The 15,177-nt window shown below is 27.9% G+C and overlaps 1 protein-coding gene across 1 annotated transcript; it reads left to right on the forward strand.

Moving 5' to 3' along the window:
• The first annotated feature begins 10,722 nt into the window (after positions 1-10,722).
• Positions 10,723-13,757, forward strand: LOC129311942 (transcription factor WER-like). The gene is made up of 3 exons (XM_054954452.1): positions 10,723-10,926; positions 11,032-11,161; positions 13,274-13,757. The coding sequence occupies exons 1-3, from the start codon at positions 10,794-10,796 to the stop codon at positions 13,698-13,700; spliced, it is 690 nt and encodes a 229-aa protein (XP_054810427.1). The 5' UTR covers positions 10,723-10,793; the 3' UTR covers positions 13,701-13,757.
• The last annotated feature ends 1,420 nt before the right edge of the window (positions 13,758-15,177 follow it).

The raw sequence follows: 15,177 nt of genomic DNA on the forward strand, positions 1-15,177 counted from the left end.
ATTTTTTATAATTATTATGTTTGTGTATTTATAAAAAATGAATTATTTTTAACCAAGATTTAAATTTTATCACTAAACTTTTAAATGCATGTTGTTTAATTTTAAAAAAATTATGAGAATTTTAATTTTTTAAAATTTTAAAATATTTTAATTAATTTATAATATTTAATTTTATTTTAATTTTTTTCATTCCTAAGCCTTTTAAATAAGGGTTGAGTTTTAGAAAATGGATAAAAAATGAAAAATTGGCCTTAAAGGTTTAGGTCCATAAAGGTCGAACCCCTCCGTTCCCTATCTCTAGTCAATCTATAAGGCTTGCAGACCAGACCTATTTACTTAAATAGGTTCAATCAAAAGTTTGAATTGTTTTGATACTTGAAGTAGATTATATTGTAAGTACCTGATAGGCCACCAATCTATTTCTACCTCTAGAATTCAAAATATAAAACTTGTAACACAAGGGGCCAAGGCACAAAAAAGAATTAATTTATACTCTTTCCGTTTAAAAATATAAAATATTTTTGAAGAGTTGAATGTTAAAAAATGTTACGTATTTTTAGTTTTTTAAAGTATAATTATTATTTTTTTTTAAAAGTGCCAATATTAATAAATGACTTTGTATTTATTGTAACGTATTTAATGTGAATAAATATAAAAGGATAAAAATAATTTGAAATAGATAAATACTTTATTAATACTAAAATTTAATTAAAATTTTTTATATTTTTAATCGGAGGAGTATATTTACATGTCAGGCTGTGGGTGATTAATTTCGCTCGTGTATGTGAATATTTTATATATTATTTTTGAATCACCTGGAGGTTCCAGAGAACTTTTCAGTTTTACGCACATCTTCAGGCAATCGATCAAATGGACACTAACGCCAATGTAATATCATATGATACATGAACTGTTGAATAATTCTAAAGTCATTATATTAACTAATAATTTACACACACACTCTTCTCAACATTTTTTTACGTTAGCAATCTGATTTGTATATTCCCAACAGACGAGAAACTTTCAGCCAATTTTCCTATTGATTCAGGAACCCCCATCCTGATTCAAACTAAAGAGAAGGATAGCATGAAGTCAGATCATGAGATTGAGATCAATGTAATGTGAACTACTAGAAGGACAATATTTAAGATAAACAGAAAAGAGGGTAAAAATTAAACATCATAAGAGGATAAATTACTGCAAGTAAAACTAGGAAGTTTAAAATTAAATGCCCCTGAAAATTGTGAATGATAAAAATGTAAGTAGTAATACGAGTTAATCTGGCCATGGCCATTCAAATGTTGAAAAGCTGTGACAAACTAAAGCAAGATTATAAAACTTTTCACGAGTAGACCAACCGTGGTTAAATTATATTAACAGAGAACTACACCTACACTTAGACTCGATAATATTGAAACTTGATATAATAATTCAGAATATTAGAAACTGAATGTACTTTTATTGTGGCCTGAACAAGGGATCCGAGTTGCCGGGCCAGAAAAATTAAAGTCTATGGAAAACGCATAGGCGACACTATATGGTTACTACAACAATGGTGATATCTTGTATGTGAAGTCATATTTATTGATTATTTCAAAATCTAAAGTTCCTATCAAATTCACAATCTTTGACTATGATGGGTCAAAAGGCTGGGTAGCACCATTACATATAGTCCAATACAATGGACTTTGGTCAATGGGCCATTCAAGTTGAATGGGCCCAACACAACTTGTAGTTTTGAACTTAAGGGAAAATATTTTGTTCTCTTCCATTTTTAATCGTCAAACATGTTTTCAAGTGATGACACCAAAAACTTTGGATAAATTGAATCTGTTGCATCGATATTGACAATTAGATTTTTTTCTAAAAACTTGTTTAAATTAACGTGCTTCCTCTTTGCCTACAAAATTTATGCTGCCCACTTTTGAAATTAGTAGTGTGTGTATGTTATTGATTTGGATCATCTCTATATTCACTCTCAATACATAACTCTATATTTAATCCTACCAGTCCATTTATTTTTCCTTTTGATTTAATAGTCATATATTTATTATCATCACTAAAATATTTTTAAAAATAATATCCTGATACTATTTTATGGTAGTAATTAAATGATTAATATATTTGATTTAATGACATTATTAGTAATCTTACATTGTTAAACCAGATAAATAATTAAACGGATGAATGATATTGGATAAAGAGAGATATATTGAGAGTAAATGTAGAGAGATCCAAATCTGTTAATATAAAATTAGTTGGTTCTCTCAATTTGTATCAAAATTCCTTTTTCTGTCACCAAAAAGAAAAAATTGGAATGAAAATTTTCCTGCCACGTATTATAAGATATCTTGATCTAAAAATTGTCGCCATCGAAAAAGAGAGGAATCCCAGAGGCTGATCGTCCTTGCCATGTGCCGCCATTTTAATCACGCCAATGCGAGAGTCAATCGGCTGAAAAAAAGAAGTGTAAATTAAAAAAAATTATAAAAAAAAAAACTTTTAACCTCTTCATTATACTACACTTTCCTTGTATTGTGTTATAAATTTTATATTTTTTAATGTTTTAAATTTTTAAATTTTTATTTTTTAATATTTTAGATTCTTTTAAAAAATTTATATTTTATTTATTTAAGAATTTAAAATATTTAAAAATATAAATTTAAAATATAAAAAATTTAAAAATATGAATAAAATGTATTCCTTCCGTTTAGAAATATATAGTATTTTTAATTAAATTTTACTCTCAATAAAATATTTATCTACTTTTTAACTAACTTTATCTTTCCATACTTACCTCTATTAAATACCTTATCATAAATATAAAATTATTATCAATAGGGGTACTTAAAAAAAGTAATAATTATATTTTAAAATATTAAAGATATCTTATATTTTTAAATATTTAATTTTTAAAAAAATATTTTATATTTGTAAATGGGGGAGTAAGATCTAAAGGAATGTTTTTTAAAAAATCAAAAATGATCTGATAAAAAATGAAGAGCAGTGAATGCTGTGACAGGGTAAGAAAGGAACCAATCGCAGCCGTACACTAAAGATAAATGCCTGCTTTTCTGTTCAGAGTGCAGACATATTCGTACAATTATTGAACCCTGTTTGGCTTTATTCACTGTCCTCTAATTCATCAAGCCTTCGCTGATTGTTTTAACTTCCGACCAAACGTGTTCTATAGTATATATTAAAAAAAAAAAAAAAAAAGAGACATGCACTTGTCTCATTTCATTTTTAGGTCATTTTAGAAAATGGTGTTTTACGTACTAAACGTTGACTTAATAGTAGGGACTGATTTATTTTAAGATGCGCCCTCCGATTCTTGTCACAAGGCACATTTTAAGAAACTTTATTAAAAAAAAATTGATGATTTTTAATATAAAACATTAGATAGGATATTAATTATATTTTTTTAATATCACAACTATTTAAACTTATGAACTATGAGAGAGAATATAAAGTAAATTTTAAAAAAATTATTTAAATATAAATGAAATTAATTTTTTTTAGACAAGCATAATGACTTTATCACCTAGATTATGGTATGATAGAAGATAAAAGACAACTTCATTCAAGCTTTGTTCAATTGGCAGGAATTGTAATAGCTTAGCTAGAGGTATTAGGTTCTGAGTTTTACAATGCAAAAGCGTTGACAGCAGACCAAGCTTTCTTCCAAAAGGGTCCCATCACTTCAAAGTCTGATTTGGATTAGTCTAATTTCTGTCAAAATCCTCTCAACTCAATACGAAACAAAGGCAAACCCAAAATACTAAATGCTCTTTTCTTTTGTTTTTGTTTTTTAAAGGCATACTCATTCTAATTAGGCTTATTCTAATGCACAAAAAATTGGAACCAAATTCTGAACTACTTGTTCAAAAGATAAAAGCTCTTGAAACACCCAGTACCTTAAATTGTTAATTGAAATAGTTTTATTTTTAAAATAATTAAAATGAAATATTTCTGTCCTTTTATATTAAATTTTTTAATGGCCAATACTAAAATTTCAGTTAATATTTCTAACGATCTATGTTTAAAATTTGATAGCAAGAACAAAAATATTTTATTTTAATTACTTTAAAAAAATTGCTCTAAATGATAGTTCAAAGTGTTGAGGGTTTTTAAAAAATATTTCAGTAGTAAAAATACATCTTTATTCAAAGGTAAAAATATCTGTCACTCACACTGACTAATTAAATTAATAAGTGAATTTGTAAGGTATCCGCCGTCCGATGATAACTGAGGAGCTAAAATTAGAGTGCATGTGAATGAGAAATAAATGCGCGTACACTAACTTTGAAGGAATGGAGACGAATGAGCTGGCAACTGGGTCAAGAATTCACTGTGGTTACAGTAATTGTGATGGATTATTCATCTCAGTGATGCTGGTAAATGTAGGTACGCTCATTCAAATCATGTATTCAAGAACAGCCATTTTCGTTCCTTTTTCTTTTAACCCCGTGAATTCTGAAACAAGAGTTATGCATTGCACGTTGTGAACTGCCCTCCTGCTAAATATCCCATGAACCTTTTCCAATAAATCGAACCAAACATGTCAAGAAGTTAGCACTTGAATGCAACCATTCGAGTGGGCTCTTTTGTTTATTTGTGCCAGTGCGTGCGCGTGACACTTGACAATTCAGGCCGAAACTGAGAATTTGATGGCCACGGCACGGAATTAATAATTAATAATTCTTTTTTTTTTTGGCATATTCATTGGATTCCGTTTCTTCTTAGATATTTTTGCACATATTTTAACAAACTTTTGAGAAATTTTAGGATCATTTCAACTTCTATCTGCATTGCATTGAAAATTGATATCCAATCATTGTTATTATTCTGTCAAACTTGGAAATTAAATAATTAAATACATCAATATAACTGCCTAAGAGACCAGAGAACCGTAACGGACGTGAAACCGGAAAGCAAGGGAATGGAAGGAGGTAGGTTTGGTTGTTGGGCATTTAATTGTTTCCCACCTAATAATCACCGTCTTCCTTTCTCAAAAGGATATTCCTTGCAATAAATAGTACTTCCCATATTTTAACTTATAACTTATAGAAAACTTTAAAATAAAATTATACTCTATTTATTTAAAAATATAAAATATTTTTAATTAAATTTTATTTTTAATAAAATACTTATTTATTTTTAAATTAACATTATCTTTTTATATTTATCTTTATTAAATATCATACAATAAATATAAAATTATTTATTAATAGAGGTATTTAAAAAAAGACAATAATTATATTTTGAAAGACTAAAAATGTATTACATTTTTTAACTTTAAACTTCTCAAAAAATACTTTATATTTTTAAATGAAAGAAGTACATATTAATAAAATTTATTAAATAAAATATTTTTTTTGAAAGATGAAAATATAAATTTAAAAAAAAATAGTCAATATTTTATTTATAAAAGAATGTCAAAGAGACAGAATACATGACAAGAATAACATTAAAAAAAATCATTCTTTAAATTTCACTTTTGTGAAAGTATCATTTAGGAATGCTCAAATTTTTTCAAAAATACTTTATAATTTGGGGCTGATGGAGTCCGATACAAAAATACTGTATCATAAATATTAAATTAAATAATATTGAATAAGGAAACACATACAAATATCATCAGGAGTTCAATAAAAAAAAAAAAAAGGAATGCTAGAATGTGTGCATTTTTCCTTTTTCCCCCTTGTTTGGCCGTAAGTAAGCATTGCATCTTATTTTAATTGAACATTTGGTAAATATTAGATTAACGTTTATGTTACCCCTATGCGACCAAGGCCCATATGTTTAATAATTTTTTTTGTTGCAGTTATTGTTTTATTAAAGATAATTCTATTTAAAATATGATTGAATATTAAATATAAACATTAAAGTTATAGCATATCTCAATGCTCAAAGAGTACTTGCAGAAGTACTTAGATATTGTTCACAAATATTATTTCACATCAATAATAAAATTTAATCGCACAATCTTAAAGGTTATAAACTAATTTCTTATTAATTAAATTAACTTTTGTTGATATAAGTTAGTTAGTACTTGAACAATCAAAGGGAAAGATTTATGAATCTTTAAATTTAAAGTAGTAACAATTAATGATGATAAACTCAGAATCGGCAATTAAAAATTCAAACTGAAATCAAAGCATGTGCCTTCCTCAACAAATTTTTGAATACTTCCTCCACGTTGCAGGACAAGTCTGGGTTTATTCAGATGGTGCTCCCACGTTCATGTCCTGTTTTCTACAATTAATAGAACATGTGGCCATAATAATTATTTTGTAATCATTAAGTGCACCACTAAAACATACTCCGTCCAGTCTTATGAAGTATAAGTTATTTTTATTAATCTCATCCATATTAATATAATAAAATATAAAAAATAAAAGTAAGTGAAATTTTATATAATTTGCAAGTAAAAAGAAAAAAAATAATATAATTTTTTAATCTTTTTTCTCTTACTTTTTAAAGATAATTTGAGAATTTCAATTTAAAATAAAACAATTCTATCAACCAGTGACCCATAAAATAGATCAGATTATATTTTTAAAAAATGACTAATATACATTGGAGAAGTAAATGATTAAATATCCGACTGAAAGAAAAATACTCCCTTGTCCCCGATATGACACATGGTTAATAAACTCCAGGTTTATTAAAAAATTCTAGTTATAATATTAAATTGTAAAAAAATGTAACTTGTTAATTTTATCCTTTTTTGTAATTAATAATTGTAATAAATTATTATTTAGGAATTTAAATAACAAGAAATATATAAGGAGTGAAATTTAAAAACAAGTGTTTAGGACTAAAAACGCTTTCAAACTTTGTTTTATATAAAGAACTAGAATAGTAAATACGGGCTTATTTGAAATTATTTTTATTTTATTAATAATGTGTAATTAATAATTAATAATTGTTTCAAAAACACTCTTGACTAAGAGATATCTCGGTGAGACTTTTTATTTGACACAATCTATTAAATAAAAATAAATATAAAAATATAATTTTAAAGATAATTAATTAATTAAATAAAGACTCTAATTCAATTAAAATTTAAACTTTTTTACAATATTAAAAGGGGGAATAATAAATTACTCCATCGGTAACGAAAGGTGTTAAATATTGCTTTAAAATATTGAAAATACTTGAAATATGAACAAATTTTCTCTAAAAAGATAAACAGAGAGAGTATCATTTATTTTCAATGATACAAATTATTTTTTATTATTTTTCTTAATCATTATAGAGTAATTAAAAGTATTTTATACTAAGGATCAGATGGAGCACTTCACTCATAAAATTCTCAATCTTCAAGTTATGAAGTATTATTTTCATGACATATTAAGAATCAAAGCATTGTGTTTCTAATTAATTGAGCCAATATTAAACGATTTTTTTGCGTGATATATTACTCCACGTGTGCACTCAAGGTTCATGTATCACTGTTAGCTTTCGAAACCACTCATTTCCCCAACTAGAAGGCACAAGTTGATGAAGTTATAATCAATATTGTTGATATTAATTAATATCGGTTTACTCGGTCTTAATGTTGATTTTTGTTTCTTTGGTCCATATCACATTCTTATCAGAAATTGGTGGATGATGAAGGCTATTATGCCCCTAGGAATGATCTCATGTATCTTTGCTCTTCCTTTGTTTCTGTTTCTGTTTCTGTTTCTGTTTTTGTTTTTGTTTTTGTCTTCTGGTTTTTGTTTTTGATTAATGAAGTTTGAACTTTGAAGCATACAGTTTCTATTTAAAAATTATAAAATATATTCCGGTCATCAGGTTGTGCCAGTGACCATGACTCATTTTTCACTCTCTGTACAATGCATACATTTAAATATTTCGTCAAAACCTCTTTCAAAAAAAAAAATTGTTATAACCATGTTGGGTATTGGTTATGAAGAACTTATTTCTTAACCACGTTTTCTCTTGCCACAAAAATAAGATCTGGCTCAGGATCGAAACAGAGTTTGCCGCCCTTTTTTATGTCTGATTATGTTAGATTTTAATATTATCATTATCGGTTTTATCGGACGTGATTCCTGCGAAGACGTTTCATTCATCTCTTTCTCATAATTTGAATTTAATTTTTTTATCTAATGTCTACGTTAAAGTTTAACTGCTATTTGCATTCTTCTATGTGTAATAAAATTATTAATTTATGTACACGCATAAATTACAAATTAATATTCATCATTTTTCAATGTGGGTTAAGTCTTTTTATTTATTAATTAGAGACATTTTATAAAAAATATATTAATGACTCATTATATGAAAGTGTCACATAAAATTATTTAGTTATTATTCTTTATATAAATCATGTTCTAAAATGAATTTGTGCCTTTGTGGTCTTCTTTAATGCTTTCGAAGTACCTAGCTGATTCCTTTAAAACATCATTCCCTGATCACACAAAGTAATAATAGATGAAGAAAGGTTATACTTAGGGGAAAAGTTATAAAATATCACACATTGTTTTATATTTAAGACCAGGAAAAGCATCTAAATTTCATCTTATATTGTGAAACCAACAGAGTATTTTTCAAACCTAGGTTCCATTTGGTTACTAAAAGAAATGAAATTAAATATATTAAAAAAACACAAAAATAAATTAAATTATCATTTCTTCTCATAATAAATATGATAAAACTTATTAATATATATTATAAATGTAAAAATCATCACACCTTTTAAAAATTTTATAAATTATAATTCATAATCTCATAAATTAAATTATTTCTCTTATTTATGAATATAGTTTATTATTCTTTCCGATCATCTCATCTTTATCTTTATATTTTTAATCTATTTTATTTTATTTTTTTAATAATCAAACAGCACATAAATGTTTTATACTACGATGAGGGCAAGTCATTCCATTCATTCCATTCCATACATTCATGAGGGTCATTTCACACATTTATTTGGGACGTAAAAATATCAATCACTCCTTAAATTGTACAATCCATAATATAACTTCGTAAATAAACGAAAACAACTAATCATTGTCGACAACTAGGCAGCAGCTCTTTTGTTGGTTGTCCCATCTTCCTCAACTAGAAAGGAGTGAGAACGGTTTATTTCAAATAGTGTGGAAAAGTCATAACAAAAAAAAAAAAAAAAATCCAGTGTATAAAAAATTAATTTGAAAATTGAAATAATAATGGGACCAAGAAGCCAATAAAAACGTGGGGCCGGCATGACAGGCTGCAAAAATTTAATTAGAAAGCAACGGTGGTGTGAGGCTGTCCTGGATGTTAGGAAGGGCACATCTCCCGCATTTATGCCCCCCTCAATTCTGGCTTCTTTCCTTTTATACCCCTCCCTCTTTTACTTTTTCCCCACCCCGCTTTCAGATTCTCCAATTTCGGGCCAACTTTCCCCATTCTCGACTCACAAATATTTACTATACACATTTCTTACCATACTTTATCTAAATTTGAAACATAAGTTATAAGAAATTTTTACATAGACTCAATATACTACATCATTTTTGTACTATTCAAGTAAAACATGACATGCTGGAAGATTATAAATATAAATTGATCATATCACTGATTATTAATGTAAAAAGAGAGAAGGCAAAACCTTTAGGAAACACTTTATTTAAAAAGATTCATTAAAAATATTAACACATGAAATTTTATTTAATTGAATTGGTATAATTTTATTGAATAGAATATGAATGATGTGGTACTTTTAAGCCATGTTCATTTGTCTTGCGTTTTATTCTATATATGAGAGATATTGGCTAGATTTGGCCTTTTGTATTTATTGAAGGGAGACTTGCGGTCAGATCCTAAATAAAAAAATTAATTACTTATTTAGTCTGTTTATAAGGCAAGTTTCTATATTTACATGTTAAACTTTAGTATTTATAAGTAAACAAAAATTTTAAATAATTAGCTTTCTTATATATATGAAATCTATATGTAATTTTCTCTTTGTTAAGTTTTAAGGCTATCCGCCCCTTATTCAAGAATTTAGTGAGTATTCAAATTATTCTAGAAAGAATAATATATAAATAAATTTATATGACATTAATACATAATATAATTTTATTTTATCCCCTCCCATTCTTATTGCAAGTCACTTCTGACCACCTCATTAAAACTGAGAAAATATAATTAAATCATTAATTTTATTTAAAAATGAAATAAATTTAAGATTTTACTTGTAGTTAAATAAAAAAATTTTAAATTTGCATTCTATTCTTCCCTATAATTAATATTTTTAAATAGAAGTGATATTAAAAAAATTTAACTAATACATCATCAAGCTTATAAATAAGAATGACTCATTTCTTCTATCAACATGCCTTATAATAAAGACAGATGAAATATATTGATAAGTTTCTTCCTTGTGACTAAAGAGATCTTCCTTTGAGAAATTAGGTTATTAATAATAAATGCAAATAAAAATATTTTGGTGCGCATGATGTGTAAACATCAATGAATATATAAGGCTGAAAAGTACACGTTTTTATATTTATTAGGCTGAAAAGCCAGCGGGGCTCTTGCATGTCATGTTCCAGCAGTGAAAAAGGGAGATAGAGCAGTAATTATAGTAATCAGCGCGTTAAATTTTTTCAAAAATTTACGACGGAAAAAAAAAGATATTTTACTACACAAATTAACCCCGCTTCAGGATATATATAACCCAATAGCATCCCAAAATTACCCAAACACTGAAACCCTCTCTCAAACAGTGGAAGAAGCTCAGTTTCAGATTCGGAACTCTCTAACTCTCTCTATATCTCTGAGTTTCAGAAATGAAAACGATGAAAGGAGGAGAAGGGAACGAGTACAAGAAAGGACTGTGGACGGAGGAAGAAGACAGGGTTTTGATGGAATACATCGGAGTTCATGGAAGAAAGCACTGGAACCGCATTTCCAAAGTCACTGGTATTATATATATTATTTGATTCTGGAAATACATATTTGAGCATCACAATTATAAATGTGTGTGAATTGAGGACGTGAGTTAAATAATGATGATGATGATGATAGGCTTGATGAGGAGTGGGAAGAGCTGCAGGTTAAGATGGCTCAACTATCTCAGTCCAAACGTCAAACATGGCAGTTTTACAGAGGAAGAAGACGACCTCATCATTCGACTCCATAATCTTCTTGGAAACAGGTTCACGTCACTTCGCCACTACTTCTTCTTTTAGACTTCATTACGTTATATATTTTTCAGTTACTTTTATATAATATATAACAAAATCTCCGTTGTGTGTGTTTTCAAGGTAACATGACACTTGAATACTTGATTTTTTTGCATCATGTCAGTATGATAGAAGATTAATGGTTGTTTAATTACATCAAATTAAATTAACGCATGGAATATATATATATATATATATATTTCCTTTTCACATATTAAGTTGCTTGTGAGAAAGCAAGTTGACTTTTAGGCTTTAGCGCTAGCTCTCTTTAATATATTCATTAATCTGATAAAGAACAGATACGTTCGAAGCTTGAACACATGTTTTGGATTTAAAAGCATATTTTTTCAGAGGCAGTGAAATTAACGGTGCGTCAATAAAAGACAGCCTAAAATGGTCCAAGATGTTCTGAAAAGGTTTTCTGTTCAGATCAAAACAAGAAGCAAATGGGCAAATTAGTGTAAATGGACCGCAGCTGGGGAAATGAACGTAAAACGACTCCTCACTTAAAATTTAGCGTAAAACTGATATTGAATGTACTTTAATTTTAGTAAAGAGCAGCGTTGTTTTGTTTATGAATTAATTATCATCAATATTTTTAATTAATTATCATTAATATTTTTAAGGTTTTAACTACCGTTTTTTTATATAAACAGTTATACTTATAATGCTTTGGGATGCAGATATTAAATTTCAAATTAAAGTGTTTAATTTGATGTCAATTTTATAAATACTGAACTTTCCGTCCTTATCTTTCTAGGAATTACTAGTAATTTCTTTTATTTTTGGATTAAATAGCCATTTGACAACTAAGCTATAAGTCCATGACCAATAGTTGACCAAATGACAGAAAAAGATCTCAAAAATTATTTTCTTTATATTTTTCTGTGATTTTTTTAAATTATTGTTCATAATTTTTGAGTTATTCTCCATAATTTGTGTTTTTTTCTATAATTTTTTTATTTTTCATATTATTTTTTGGTCAAGTAATGATCAAATGTAATTTTTATTAACATAAATTATATTGTATCATTTTCAAAAGTTAAATATTAGCATCACACGAAAAATGAGTTTAACATCTTAGATATTCTAGGATTGATAATTTATAAGCCAAAGCCCTTTAACAATTTATTTTTTAATATTAGTGGCTTGTTTATAGGTCAAATTTCCCTTTAACCCATCAATTTTTTAAAAAAGAAAAATATAAACATAAAATATATGATATTTACTTAGATGACGGTATATTTAAGTGGATGAGACTCACTTGAATGATGAACCACAAACACCTCGCGTCTATGCCTTTTTAATCATTCTTTTTTTAAGAGAAAAAAGAGGTTCAATTCCATCCTCTACATTTTTTTTCCTTTCTCTCTGTTTTTTCCCCTAACTACTAAGGCGAACAAAAAATAAATCTGCAGCAAGGATACGTTTGAAGCATCTTGGATCTTGTATTCTCCGTACTACCAAGAGCCTCAGAAATATAAAAAGTTAGATTATGTTCTGACTGAATGAAGCTCTCAAACTTGACTTTCTTGCTTTGTGTGTGTGTGTGTGTGTGTGTGTGTGTGTGTTTATACAATATTTCTCCAACAGGAAAATTATTTAAACGTATGTCAAAAAGCGCTTGTCGTAGTAGTTTTACTATTCTGATGTATCTAAGCAGACAAAAAGCTACCAATAATTGGACTTCTCTGCCACAACTTCAACTAAGTATACACTTCAAAAGTTAAAGTATACTTGGAAGGTTTGAGACTTCAAGTAAATTTCATGTATCAAATCATTGATTTCTTTTTTTAAAAACATCATGCTTAAGTTTCAATCCATTCAAATGAGTACTACGCATTGATTTTCCTAAAGGAAAGCAACCAAGATTAGATAGGCAGGTGAATGTAGATATGTTGTAATTGCAATTATATAATTTAGCTGTAAAAACAAAAATAGCAAGATAAAGGATGACAATATATCATATGCAGTTTCAAGGCGAAAAAAAGAAGAAGGAATGCAGGTGATTTAAAAATATGATTATTAGAAAGGGAGAATGCAAATGTTATATATAATCATTATCATTTTTGTTAACCATACAGGTGGTCTCTAATAGCTGGAAGGGTGCCTGGAAGAACAGACAATCAAGTAAAGAATCATTGGAACACTCATTTGTGCAAGAAACTTGGAATTACTAAGCAAACCAAAAGACCCATGAAACATAAAGAATCTTTAAAATCTAGTGCTTCACAATTAGAAGAGGCTCGAAATGTTCACACATCTCTAGATTCTATGCCTGTGATTCCTCTTGCTCTCAACCATAAAGGCAAAGAAGCTGAGATACAAGGTCAAGGAAGCCGCATGAGCAACAATAATTCTATGACAAATGTTGAAGAAGCACAACATTGTTGGCCATCTACGGAAAAAGATCACTTTGACCAAGCTTTTATGTTTAATGATGATCATACCTTTGTTCTACACAGTCCTCCCAGGTTAATGGAATTCTTTGATGGATTTGATATGATTTAAGTTGGATGGCTGGATTTGATAAATAATTAATAAAACATATCAATTTTGTTTTCTTTCCCCAAAAATTCTAGGTATTATACACATGGACTGGGGGCATATCCTTTTTCCTTACCCTTCATTTTTCTCTTTTTTTTTTCTTTACCATCGTTAGATCAAACTTTCAATGACTTTAATTCAATAAATTTCACATAAAAATATATAATTTTGGAGGAAAGTTCAAAGAGATCAATTTAAGATTTGGTGCTGTTCCGTTGGAAAAAAAAAAGGATTTGTTGTTGTTATATTTCTCAAATCCCTCTCTCTCCCTCTCTCACACTCTCACACACACACGCACGCACGCACGCGCACACACACATTGTAATGATTAGATTGATCAAGGAGACATGGGATAATTATATGTGTAGTTCCAAAAGAAACGACGCAGATGGACTGTGGAGAGGCCACAGATATAGGCAAATAGCTAGCAAGTTGGGACCAAGACAGCGCATTCACTGGAATATAATTTAAGAAAATTGTCGATAACTGATAAGGGCCACATGACTATTATCTGGGTATTAAAAGGAACCGTGCATGAATTAAACATTTTGGGGGACCATAGTTCTTAGAATTATATTTAAATGTGAGAATATTGAATCATCCAGATATGAAAAGAAAGTGAGCTCGAAGTTGTGTCTAGGTTCTGGGGGAAAATTATAAATAAATGCGAGATATTTGTTAAGATATTTTTCTCAGATTATATAATTTTTCAGAATAGGCATTACGTTTTAAAGGAATATTTTACCTCGCATTCAAATAATTTAGAAATTTTTCATCCAAAAGATAATAATTTAGAAAATGTTTGAATATTTAATAAATTATTTAAATAATAGGTAAAATATTTGAAGAGTTGAGAAAAATAAGTGAATAAATTAAAAATACGCTGCAGATTTCTGAAAAATAATTGAAGACCATTGAAAATATATCGTAGAACTATTTCTCCCAGTCTACAAGACTGAAACAGATCTTCAAATTTCTTCACTTGCTTTCTTTAAATATTCGAATATTTTAGCTCTTAAAAGAATAATTTAGCAAATATCAAATATTGCAATAAAATGTCTCTGAAAATTTGATGTCCTACTCTAAAACATCACGTCACTTGAGACAAATATTCGAATCAATATCTCATAATTAAAAAATTATTTCTAAAGTTTAGCACAATCTTGATTTCACGATCTTTTTATGTTTTATGAAAAGGGTAATTTTCCCTTTTCATATTTAAACAGAGATCCTCCAAAGGAACATGGTCTCCTAAAATGTTTAATCCATACTCCGGTCTTTGTCCAAATATTGTAGCCAATTGGTACTTGGGAAAATTACAAGAAGAACCAGGTATGAATAATATTTATTCTAGAGGACTTTAAAAATTTTAATTATTAAAAAGGACCAACTACCAGAATTCAAAATTCACCGCAGGTTTGAAAAGGGAGAAAAGAAAAAC

The sequence above is a fragment of the Prosopis cineraria genome, unplaced genomic scaffold (assembly GCF_029017545.1).
Source record: "Prosopis cineraria cultivar Desert tree isolate PC_DT_omini unplaced genomic scaffold, ASM2901754v1 PC5, whole genome shotgun sequence".
In the NCBI taxonomy this organism is placed as follows: domain Eukaryota; kingdom Viridiplantae; phylum Streptophyta; class Magnoliopsida; order Fabales; family Fabaceae; genus Prosopis; species Prosopis cineraria.

Bases quoted from the DNA above. Each gene is read 5' to 3' on its own strand.
- LOC129311942 (XM_054954452.1), top strand. From the start codon at position 10,794: ATGAAAACGATGAAAGGAGGAGAAGGGAACGAGTACAAGAAAGGACTG. The intron at 10,927-11,031 runs GTATTATATATA...TGATGATGATAG, and splicing joins CCGCATTTCCAAAGTCACTG to GCTTGATGAGGAGTGGGAAG. The intron at 11,162-13,273 runs GTTCACGTCACT...TTAACCATACAG, and splicing joins CATAATCTTCTTGGAAACAG to GTGGTCTCTAATAGCTGGAA.